Here is a 12604-nt window from a genome sequence, read left to right as displayed (position 1 = left end):
TGCTTTGTTTGCTAAGGCGTTCAACCACAAATAATAATGAAATAATAACAGAAATCTGGAAAAACAACCAGTCGGATTACATGATCTTTACATTTAACACATGTAATGCTGTTTAGTTATTAATATCTTATCGAATAAAACACTTCATTGTTAACCAACAGTCAGATTCGGAGACATCTGTGAGGTGTTCCAGTGTCTTTTAGCACCAACTTAGCTCAGTCAGGTATGTTTTCCTGTGAATTAGAGCATCTTGCAATGTGCAGCCAGCTGATATGCAGTTGCTGCTCAGTGATGCATCACTCACACAGCTTTTCCATATATGACTATGAGAAGTTTAGAAGTGATTAAAATTCACGTATTTGTAGCTGAACTTGTTAATGAAGTCAGTGATAAAAAAAAAAAAAAAAAAAACAGGACCTGAAATGAGAAATAATGTTCCATGTCAGCTGTTTGACTTGCAGGATAACAACAACGTCATCATGGCTGCCTGAACAGCTGACAGTAACAGAACACAGTAAACATAAACAGTTATAAAAGTCAAGGTGATACTTTAGAACTTGTTTCATAATGTGTGGTTATGAAGCCTTTTTGTCATTTCTAACAAATAACTGCATTCCTTTTGTAAATTACTTTAAAAACTACACAAAACATCTTATTTCTGTGGCAAATTAGGTTTTACAATTTGAACTCAAAACATAAACAAGCAATATCATTATCAAGGAAATGAGAAAATAGCCTTTAAAGGTCGTAGTAAACATAAACTGCTTGGATATAATGATCCCCAGGCACTATTTTTTTCATGAATGAAACGGTGAACTTGTAGAAGCTGGAGTTTACGACACAGAAGCACGAAGCACCAGTATGATGACGATAATGTACATCATGAGTCCACGAGTCATTTCTTCTTCTTGTGTTTTAAAACTGTACATGAAGAGCAATGAGATGAACCTTCTCCCACTGAGTTCACACATCTGAACAAGAGTCGTAAGAAGAGTCCGAAACATCCGGGATGTGTTTACACATGTTGCTTTTCTGCAGCAGGACACTTCCAGACATGATGCATTTATAAAAACAGGACAGTCTGGTGTCGCCTTCAGCTGCGCAGGAACATGAGACATGCAGCCGAGTGAAGCTTTTACAGCAGGTTCAGCTTGACTGAGCCAACTGATTACACTGAATCTGTGCTTTAAAGAAAGGCCAACATACAGTGTGTGTACACATGCTAAGTGGCTGTTTGTTATGTGTGTCCACTTCACGGACCCTCTCCGTCTGTTTTTACATCAACCAGTCAGAAAAAAGCCTTAAATGGATTCAGCACGAGTATCATTACCAGGTTTGCTCTTATCCAATGATGTTTTTTTGGGGGGGGATTTGACTGACGTGAGAGAAGTTTCACATGAGATGAATCATCATCACCCAATATGTGCACATTTTTGAGGATTTTTTAACTTTCATAATTACCATTAAGTCGCCGTTCTCTCAGCTTTTAGAAAGAGTTTATTTAATTACTGTAAATTTACTTTTGTATTTGTGGTGTAGGTGTATTTTTAAGGAGGAAACAAGCTGAAAAAAAGACAAAAACTGTAAATGCTCCAACATCTGATGGGAAAAAAAGGAGTGAGCCTTCTTCTCAGACACGGCATTCGTTTCTCTGCACATCGGGTGGAGACTGTTCAGTTTCTGTGTTAAATTCACTCCTGCAGAATATTTTTATGATGAAATAATGAAAGAAAAAGGAGTTGCAATAATTCCAGATCTGCATGCGTTTTTGTTTAACCAGACAGCACATTTCGGCAGGTTTACCACAAACATCCAGCTGTTCTGTTTAGGCACTCATCACCAACACAAGATCAGCAGATCTATGCAATAAAACAGTCTTTTATCCCAAAAATTACAACTTTACCCTGTAGAAATTGTGTTAAGTATCTCACTTTGCAGAAAGGGAAGGAGTAAGAATTATATTTTAAGACCCGAAAGGAAAACTGGGATCATTTCTTAGTATTTTAAAAATTATTGCCTTGGTTATCATTTGAATAAAAACTTTTTCATTCAGTTTTTGAAAACGAGGGAGGGATTTTTCACTTATTTTTATATAAATTCTGGATCATCATTATGTGTCTTTACCATAATACGCCTGCGTTCCAGTTTAAACGCGTACAAAACCATTTGCATATCCAGGATTGCACTCGCAGACACATGCTCCTCGAAAACCTTTTCTTGTCTTTGATTGCAGTCATACTAAACCTTTAACCCTGAATCCACATGGAAATAAATCCTCGATAATGCTGTAAAAAAGATGAAACACAGTTCAATTTTACAGTTTAAAGTGCAAAAACTTATTTCCGACAATCTCAATTCTACAATTTTCCAATTCAAATCTCTAAAAACCAGCAAGATGCAACTGTCTTCATGCATAAAAATCTTTAAGGCAACTTCTTCCTCTGTGATCAATCCATCCATCTGAATTTTTGTAACTGAACAGCTGAAAATCCCCAAAGCAGAGCTCTTTCTACCTGAGATCAGCGCGGAGGCTGCAGCCTGAAACATCGTCACTGCGATCCGCCTGCACAGCATCCTGACAGGCAGGTCAGACACCCACCAGAGGAACAAACACCTTGATTCTTCGTAGGGATGTGATGACAGATGGAAGCAGATAACAGGAACAAAAGAAGGGAAATATTTAACTGATGAGACAGCAGGTGATGAAACCTCCACATGCAAACTGTTTCTAAGGTTTGTGTAAATCCCTCCTGCTGCATCAGGACGTGCATGCTTCTGCCTCACGCTGCTCACGAAGAACAGTATCATCCAACCTACACACTGTGCAGCGTAACATGTTATTCCACTTTGATCCATGTAAATGCTGTCATGCTGTATCTACACAACTATTATCCTTAATCAAAACACAGCGATATTCAGAATATGATGGTTATATGAGTTGCAAACAGAACTCTGCCTTCTTCCTGTAAGAGTGCTGCAGAAAACCTCAACTGCACAAAGTTATAACAGAGTCCTCCCTGCAGTGTGTGTGTGTGTGTGAGGATGTAATATTACAATTAAGATTAATATCTGCATCCTCCACATATCTTAATACATTAGCTGTTTAATCCAAATATGACTCTATTAGGTGTTCTGGGGATCAGAAAATGTATTTTATACGAGGAAGATGAGGGTATTAATTGGGTTATTATCTGAACGTTGCAGGCCGCGTGAACGCGCGTTCAGCCGCTGCGGCAAGGTGCCAGACTGGACGTAAAACACACTGGTCTGATGGGAAACTATACAAAAACCAACCCGCTGAGATTATGTAAGGAGTGCTTCCTCCTGGATGCTGCTGAAACGATTCAAGACTTTCCAAATCCATGAAGACGGGTCTGAAAACCAGAGAACGGTGGCGCGCGCTGCTGGCCAAACCAGAGACTGTATATGAAAGATGGACGGAGCCCTCGGCGGTTACAAGTGAAGCCTATACGGAAGGGCATAAAAGTGCAGTTCCCTCTTCATCCACTAGGGGCTCCAAACAGAACGAATCCCTGTGTAAAAAAAAACAAAAAAACAACAACTTCACAGCAGAAATAAACATGTTTACAGTCTGTTACAAAAATCCTTTTTTAGTTTAATAGGTCAGGTTTACCTTCATGACAACTGTGGGGGGAGTGAATTTTTTTCTAACTCGCCTGTTTTAAATGAATTTAATCTCGAAATTCGGCATATTTAGGGGCGTGTCCTTTTGATTGACAGGTACCCAATCTCCCGCTTCATGTAAGAAGAACATAGAAAAACCGCGGTTTTTGGCCGGTTAACAACATGACTTAGCTTTAGCCCGCATACCTCCGTTAGCTGGTTAGCTCCTGTTATCTCCAGGTTAGCTCGGTTAGCTCTTAGCTACAGGCAGCTCGGAGTTCGCTTGATGTCAATCATCCACCATGATGCTCACAGCCCCCCTCTTAGCTCCACCTCTTTGCCCATATTTGTATTTTCCGGGCGACACGACAGGCATGCCCTGCCAAGATGGTGATGGTAGGAACCGCCCACCGAGCTTCAATTCAGCTCTTCAGAAACCTTTGGGTGACGTCACGGAGGCTCTGTCCATCTCTTTATACAGTTTGTGGTCCAAACGCACGCAGTCTGCGTTGGGATTAGTTACATTCTGGGGAAAAGTCAGTGTAATAATGTCCAACTTTCACTCCCAGGAAACATTCCCATCATTTCTACTGAGATACACTGCTCATAGATGCAGAGGTGCTACATAAACCATTAAATGGAGGCTGATTCGGGAATCTGACAAACATTCCTTCATTTTGTTCACAGCAACAAAGATTTCTACATATATTTTATTTAAAGCGACACTCTGTAAGAATTAACTTCCATCTGATGTTAATATATTTCATTGAAACGAATTATGCAGCTTAGTACGGTAGCCGCGGTATGTCAAAAAGCCTCAACCTCCCTCCAACAAAGTCGTCTCTGTGCTGTTTGTTCTGCTCCGCCACTGAAACTGGTCTGTTCCCAGTGCTGACTGGAACCACCTGGTTTAGTGGCATGGAGATGACTTGTAAAATATAATCCCAACTTCTGCTTTTCACTTACAGGAGCAAAAAAACACAACACATGCGAAGAAAACCGGTTCTCCTGCTCTGGTGGAACTTGTTTACATCATCATCGCTTCCAGTGACTAAAAGCTGGTTGAAATGCTTTCTTAGCTGGATTTACTGGGACTAAGAGTTCAGGGTGACTACACCTGCAGGTAAATCCATTTTTAGTATGGATTAACTCTGAAAACAAAATGATGTGACTGAAGAGGGATTGATGGGCATGGTTTATGTGTGTGTTATATTATGTGTAGCAATGACATTTCGGGAAAAAAAAGGATTTAATGAGTTTTACACTTCTTCCAGCTCCTTTTTGAACATGTAGACCTGTCCTTTGTTAGGTTTTATTTTTTACATCACTTATGTGACCACTTAACTGAGTTATAATCCAACTACTGTTTGAAACGAAGCAATTAATCAAGCAAGAGCATAGATTTACACAGGGGGATTAAGATTAAGCACGTTAAATGTGCATTAAATAGCTAATCTTGTGTTAAAGTCTCTACTTTCTGCGTTTGCCTCCTCTGAGGTGTGAGAACAACTGTAGGAGGCTGGTGAGAAGTCAGGAATGAGGGTTTGGGATGAGAAATGACAAAAAATGTCTCTGTGGGAGGTTTTACACAAAACGTGGAGGGGGTGATGAAGATGACTGTGATGGAGATGAGGTGGGAAAACAAAAACAAACAAACAAAAAGGAATACAAGATCATTCACAATTTATTCAACACATAATTTTGTAAATGATACTTTTGTTACAGAAACACAAAAAATGTGTCAAAAAAAAAAAAGAATAATTATTCAGGTTATACATTTGAGATTCAAGTTTGAACAAATCCATCATCACATCATGTCCCGAACATCATCCACACTGGGATGCAGAAGATGGACTTTTTTATTAATAAATAGCATTAAAAAAAACAACAGACTCCTCCTTTAGTCTAAGCTGAGTCACTCCCTAAGATTTACTTTTTCTGATATGATTCAAAATCATTTCATGATCAACTATTAAACTGCAGCTGTAGCGTCACGTTGAGCAAACTTTTCCTGATTTCCGTCTCGTTTATGTCGCATGATGTCAGCTGAAGGTTTTAAACATTTCTGAGGTGAACTGTTCAGAAAAACCAGAAGAAAGCTGGAGGGAAGTGATGATGGTGGTTTAAACACACCGACGTGGTCGCGTCACCGCCGACAAAAAGCTCCAGCAGGAATATCAGAGCAACTAACAGGAGGCGACATGAACTTCTCCATTTCTAAGCATGATTTTTTCCATCTTTTTTTTAAACGGTACCGCCGTTTTGGATGCATAAAGCTGCTCTTGCAGGCTCGGTTTTGCAGCAGCTGCCTCATTTCTTTGTTTCCAGTTACAGACTAAACAAATCTTTACATCTTCTCCGAACAGCATCATCCCTCTCGCGATAAAAAGAAGCACATAAACCCCAAACAGCAAGGCAGTCCCCCCTACAGGGAAGCAGAAAAACAGCCACTTAACACCCAGTTTAAAGATTTGTGTCCAGATAACAGGAACATATGTCCTTAAAAGGAAGGGAATACTGAGTTAATCGCACATTTTCTGCCTAAAGACAGAAAAAATATCACCTTAAGGAGGCATGATGCATTAATAAGGTATTGTTTTAAACCCTTGTTTCTCTAAAACACAACATCCACATGTGAAAAGTCAACCTTAAGAGGACGGTTTGCATAGCAGGCTGCAGCTTGCAGCTGCTTCAGTCTGAATATTCACACCCTGAGTCCCTCCGTTACTCAGTTCACGCCGACTGCAACAGAAACACGGTGCATTTACACAGTAGCCTCTCTTTTCTCCTCCTCCCATGTCAGCCTAAAAGAGAAGGGCAAAGCAAACACCACCTGTAGATTTCTGGGAGATAAAGTCAGCTGATTTTAGCTCCCCGTCAAACTGCTTTTCCTTAGAAAAGAGCCAATCTGCATTAATCCTGCAGCCAGACACAAACTCTGCAGGAAAACACAGCTGTTGGGGGGTTTAGTTTCTTCTGAAGGAGGAAAACGTCGGCGTTTTGGAGAGATAAACTAAAAGAAAAAAAAAAAAAAATCAGATCCAGTTCAACATGACTCGAATGCTTTGAAGGTTTAACAAATTCCATTTCATAATGATCCTAATGTCATGGTCTGATGACTGAAATTCTTTTTTTCATGATATTTTAGTGCATAAAATGACCATTTGGGCCGGCAGCAGAAAAAAAATAATTAGGTGAAGCCGTTAGAAAAGTTTGCAGCTTATGTTGAACGCATGTATAAAAATGTAAGATGGTCCAGTCTCTCTAGATCTTCCCAGAATTCCCGTCTTCTGTTCCTTCCTGTGGCTGTTAACCTGTCCGTGGCAGCAGACACGTTCGCCCCCCTGATGTTCTACCTGTCAGGACGCAGACACCACGCTCCCCCTGCAGACTGCAGTACAGACGTTGTAACAACATTCCTCTGACATATTTACACGGACCGCAGATTAATGCTGCACAGCGCATGCCATGCCCCCCCCCCCCCCCCCCCCCCCCCCCGCCAAGGAGCGTCTCTAAACTAAACACAACCCTCCAGCCCATGTATGGGGTGAGTGTTTACCCTGCACCCACCAGCCTGACCGGTCCCAGGCTGAACCTGGACGGCGCCTGATGGAAGACGCACACACTCTTTACCACAGTGGATTCCAGGAACGGATTAAGCAAAGCGTCGCCCACTCGGCTTTATCTGAAGTACCACTCTGTCATCCTGGTTTACACAGGGGATCATCTCCAGCCACCGTGGAGGGAAAGCAGAGAGCTGGCAGTAAGAATAAACACACACGGCACGTTTTTTTTGTATGTGGGGAAATACGCATCAATGGCTGTCTGGACAAACGTAGCTGAAATTATATGCAATTAGACCTGCTGGACCCTGGACTACAACCCACAGACACGCACCGCTACAGTGCAGACACCGCCAAAGCAACTAAACTTCTTCTTCATGCGTCTGAAACGCAGATAATCTGATCTAATGACAAATTCACTCCAAATTATTCAGCCAAAAATGATTATATGAAGTGAAAATAATACAATCGCTTTATAATCTCCTTAAAATATGAAAAAAACAAATATACAACAGTACATGAACTAATATATATATATATATATATATATATATATATATATATATATATATATATATATATATATATGTGTGTGTGTGTGTGTGTGTGTGTGTGTGTGTGTGTGTGTGTGTGTGTGTGTGTGTGTGAGAAGGCCACTGAGCACATAACCTGTAGGCTAAGACTACTATAATTATTAGACAGCTTATGTGCACATAACTACTTTTGTTTTCATCTTGCATCTTCTGAAAGCAGCTGGAACGAAGTGAAATTCTGTCTCCGACTCGTCGGTGCAGCAGCTGACATTTATTTGCTTGGTGGTGCGTTCAGTGTCTCTGTGATCCTGACCGTTTGTACGCGTCAGTCAGTCTTTGCTGGTTTATTTGTTCATTTTTAAAATAAATAACCAGAATGTGTCATTAAAAGTGCAACTTTGGCATTTTACACAAAGCTAAGAGGATTAAACACCAAACAGCGACAACACTGATGGTTTCGCCACAGTGCGGTGAAATGGTAGGTCCTGGTGCGAACTAGTGCAGTTTAACGCTGCAGAGCAACACGTCACGCCGTGCAATAAAAGATCTACTCAGGAAACGGTTCCATTAAACACAACAGAGGCTCAGCTGTGGATCTGGCCTTTAAACCCCTCCAATCGAGCCCCCATGACATATGCTGCAGATGCCCCACTACTACATGAAGGATACATTACCATCGCTGCCATGGTGCTGTGCTCATTCCCACACAGGTCAGAGCAGTAGTGAACGGACCAATAAAATACAAATCTCCTTTATTTTAGGATTATTTTTAAATGCGAAGCTTCAAACCTGCACGGATTTCCAGTTCTCATTAGATTTCTATGATTTTCTTGTTGTGTTTTTACTATCTTTGGTTGCAGTTTTCATTTCTACATTCAACAATCCACAACAAGCAACCGAACACTGCAGAAACCTGAAGTTCCTCTACGCTACAGGAGGTTGATGGCCGGACAAAGGAGAAAAACTGGGTGGAATGATAATGATGACGATATAATGTGCAAAAATCTCATTTCTATCACATAATGAAATGAATGATAAACCCCGTCCCTCCCATTTTTTTAACTCATCTTCTCTAATTCAAAGTCGGGAGAGCAACCATGGCAACCATGGCTCCATGTACTGTTACCCCCCTGCATTAATAAATTACTTTCTATTATTACACTAAATCAAGTGTCCACGTCTTGTGCATAATCACACCAGAAAAGAAAAGGGAAACACAATCATCTTTTATCTTGATTTTCTGGATTTAAGGGGAACAAGCATCCCTGTTTGATTTTTCAACCATCTGAAAGAGCAAACTCTCAGAAGAAGCGTTACTCTGATTCTCCCTTAAGTAGTGCAGAGTCCTCTGTGACCAGAAAGCAGCCACAAAACCTCTCAGTGGTCGTCGTTTATTCATTTTCTAACAAGTGCTTTGTGTTTAAAATGAAAGGAGTTAGCTGTTGCGTGTGGCTGCCTGCTCCTTCTCAGCCTTCTCTTTGGCCTTTTCCTTCTCCATCAGCTTCTCTTCCTTCTGCAGCATCACCATGATGTCAGCGACCTGCGAGGTGGAGATGTCGATGTCCTCCTTGTCGATCAGCTCAACCACCTGCAAAACAAGACCAGGACAAGTCGGAGGAAGCGATTAACTTATCTCCGTCCCGTCAGAATAGAAACTCGTGGATGTGTTCCCACGCTGCCACTGCTTGGTCTGCTGCGGCGCTGGGATGTGTTGCTGTTAGCAACGCTTTGCAACATGGTCATTTGGCACGTAGGTCGCTTCCGTTGACACGAGGTGATGAGTTGGAATATTGACTTGAACACTAGAGGCGCTCATGTGAACAAGAGTCTGAACAGGAGGTCGGAGGGGGACACAATGGCAGATTGCTCTGAAGACCATCTCTTGGAGCTCGTTCCTAAGCAACCAGCATCGTTGCACATAGACAAACACTACTGACTTACCAGTTGGCAGAAAACTGGTAAGTCAAACTGTTGTTTACAGAAATACACTGGATACGTCATGTGACCAGCAGGTCGGCCTTTTCACTACTTCAGAGTCTAAGTTTCCCTGCTGCAACACACCTGACTCACATCAATGGCTAAAAAGCAGACCTGTGACCAGTTTGATGTCAAGCTGAGAGAGAGAGAGAGAGAGAGATAAATAGATGGAGATATAAATATAAAGATAGATAGATGTGGACAGAGATAGACAGATAGAAGTAGACATAGAGATAGATAATGGGGATATAGAGATAGATGTAGAGAGATAGATAGATAAATGTAGACAGACAGACAGACAGACAGACAGACAGACAGACAGACAGACAGACAGACAGACAGACAGACAGACAGACAGACAGACAGACAGATAGATAGATAGATAGATAGATAGATAGATAGATAGATAGATAGATAGATAGATAGATAGATAGATAGATAGATAGATAGATAGATAGATAGATAAGTGAAGCCAACTATTTGTGGGATTTTATAGATTGCAACTATATGAAAAAGAAAACACGGTTGGTGAGTGTATTTGTCTACACTCAAACAAAAGAAACAGATGTTTTGTAAACATTTCATATTATTAATTGATTAAAATAAATATTCTGTAATGATTATTTCGAACCTTACTAAACATGGAGTTTTACTCTGATTGTATCAGCAACTGGAGTAATTAGATCTGCATAGATCTGCAGGGCTACACACACATTTCCCTCTCACCAGTCCTACGGTAACATTATATGGAAATTTTACTCCCAGTCTGATACAGCTGAGAAAATCTTCATCTTCGTCTTCACTAGTTGAAAACAAACATAAGCATTAAATCTCAAACGGCACCGTAGATAAAAACATAGAGAAAACACAACTTACTTTGATGACATCATCGATGTCGATCTTTCCGTCTTTGTTGTCATCGAGGGCCTCGGCGATCCGCTGCAGCTTGTCCTCGGGAATGTTCTGGATCTGCCGCATGATGGCGATGAGCTCGTCGATGCTGATCAGGTTCTCCCTGAAGGTGTAGAACAGACTGTATACAGGAAACGGTTACCGGCTTTGGCAGGACGTAAAATGTGGTGGAGAAGTCTGAGCTGCGTTCACGGTTCCCACGTCACACCAATCAGATCCGAGTCTCATTTCTCACGGTGGCAGTTTAAACCTGCCAAGTTCATTTCATGCTGAGATGCAATGCAACACACTGGATTTGATGGATTATTGTTTTTAAAGCAACTTTAAAACGGAGTAAATTAGTTTCAGCGTTGCATAAAGATCCAGTGTGATAATCCAGAAACACCCAATCAGTCTGAACGTAGCAAACCAAGCAGTGAGGGGAAATATCTCCTTTTGAATGTAGTTTAATGTGCTGCGAGACGTGTCGTTAGAAAATGTTGACTCAGAAAGCAGATGGAAGGAGGCTGAAAGGAATTACTGATCCTGACGATGCCATGCCAGCACTGACAAGCAAGCAAATGGCGGCTCACGGTTCAGCTTACCTTGTCGCATCGCTATATTTAGTAAAGAATAATCTGTAAAATTTTAAATCAGTTAGGGGAATGGATTCAGTCACACTGCTTGAAACACTTTATTTGTTTAGTTTTTCTCTATTAATTTTAGAGGAAAAGCCTTTTTCTCCTTTATGCCATCTCCACCACCATTTTACTATGGAAGTTATGATAATGAGGGCAATGATGAGGATGAGGATGAAGATAAACAGCTGGAGTTCATGAAGATTTTTAAGTAAGTGATCCAAAGGCAACATGTAAAGAAATGTTTTACATTTTCATTTAATCTAATTCCCTTTTCTGTTACATCTCATGTTAACATGCAACTCCTACAAACACTGAGGTAAATAAAAATAAACATCATTTTGTCAAAGAAGATGCCAAGAAAATAGGTGGTCCGAAACGTAACAGAGAAACTTATCTTCATTATTTCTTTACGACCAAATCAGCTGATCTTTGGTGAGAAACAAGTTACAGAAGCTGTAACTTCTTCACTCAAACAACGAAAAAAATATCTAAAAAGGACATAATAAATAAAATATTCTCAAATTTCAAAAACAGTTAACATGTATGACCACTAGGTGGCTCTGTGTTCCCTCTGTGTGCTAAAACACACACACACACACACACACACACACACACACAGTACGTAGGTGGCAGAGGTGCACAACAGAATCCACTGGATAATGAAAAAAGCATTTTTCCATTTACAGCCTGTGGTACATGATTGGACGATCATCATCATCAGGACAACGTCTGACATCAGAAGAAATATGTAGAAACATCAACGTAAACATATTCGACTCATCTGTCCCGTTCAGAAAAATGATCTATAACTACCGGTTTTGCTGATAAAAGATTAAAAGTGTTAAACGTTGCCTTTGCATCACTGACTTTCTGATCTCCACGTCCTCCAGACAGCAGCTCTACAGCTCCTGGATGCTGAAAAGCCACGACTACAACTAAAGAGAAAGGGCAACAACATCACAATGCAGGGCGTTCTGTCGTCATCCTGGCAGCGACTAGGGGGAGCGAAATCACTGTGTTGCTGTGTTGCTTTTTCCTAATCAAAATCAAGAAAAATGACGAGCAAAAAAAAATTTTATACATTTTTTTGGTTTTAGTCTACAAAAATCAGCAATATTGAAGAATCGACAGAATTTCATTTTAAATCGAATCGGCACCCAAACTAATCCCGAACTGAATCGGGATGAAAGCGTATCGTCGCAGCACTAATAGCTACTGCTAAAGCTTGAGTAGTAAACAAACAGTGAGGAAAAAGTCGTCTAAACCCAAAGTTAACAAGTTAGGAAGAGACTCATTTTAATTAGTTAGTTTATTTTGACATCATATTTTGCTAAACTGTCAAAGGATGCATTCCCATCAAGATAGTCCGCGAGAC

The 12604-nt window shown here is 40.6% G+C and overlaps 1 protein-coding gene across 6 annotated transcripts in view; it reads right to left on the bottom strand.

Moving 5' to 3' along the window:
* Window positions 1-2221: 2221 nt before the first annotated feature.
* Window positions 2222-12604, bottom strand: part of letm1 (leucine zipper-EF-hand containing transmembrane protein 1) — a 35087-nt gene continuing 24704 nt past the window's right edge. For 2 of the 6 annotated variants that reach the window (XM_079262777.1, XM_079262772.1), the window contains exons 13-15: window positions 11194-11226; window positions 10574-10730; window positions 7840-9308 (exon numbers count right to left, since the gene is read on the bottom strand). In XM_079262777.1, the coding sequence (XP_079118903.1) occupies window positions 9156-9308; window positions 10574-10730; window positions 11194-11226 (343 nt within the window). In that variant the 3' untranslated portion in view covers window positions 7840-9155. Of the gene's footprint in view, window positions 2286-7839; window positions 9309-10573; window positions 10731-11193; window positions 11227-12604 lie in introns of those variants that run through there. The other 4 variants (XM_079262773.1, XM_079262776.1, XM_079262774.1 and 1 more) reach the window with 4 other exon arrangements.

This window comes from Telmatherina bonti (genome assembly GCF_933228915.1).
Source record: "Telmatherina bonti genome assembly, chromosome: 22".
Lineage (NCBI taxonomy): Eukaryota > Metazoa > Chordata > Actinopteri > Atheriniformes > Telmatherinidae > Telmatherina > Telmatherina bonti.
The sequence above is the reverse complement of the archived record's forward strand: the minus strand, read 5'-3'. Positions and strand labels throughout refer to the sequence as shown.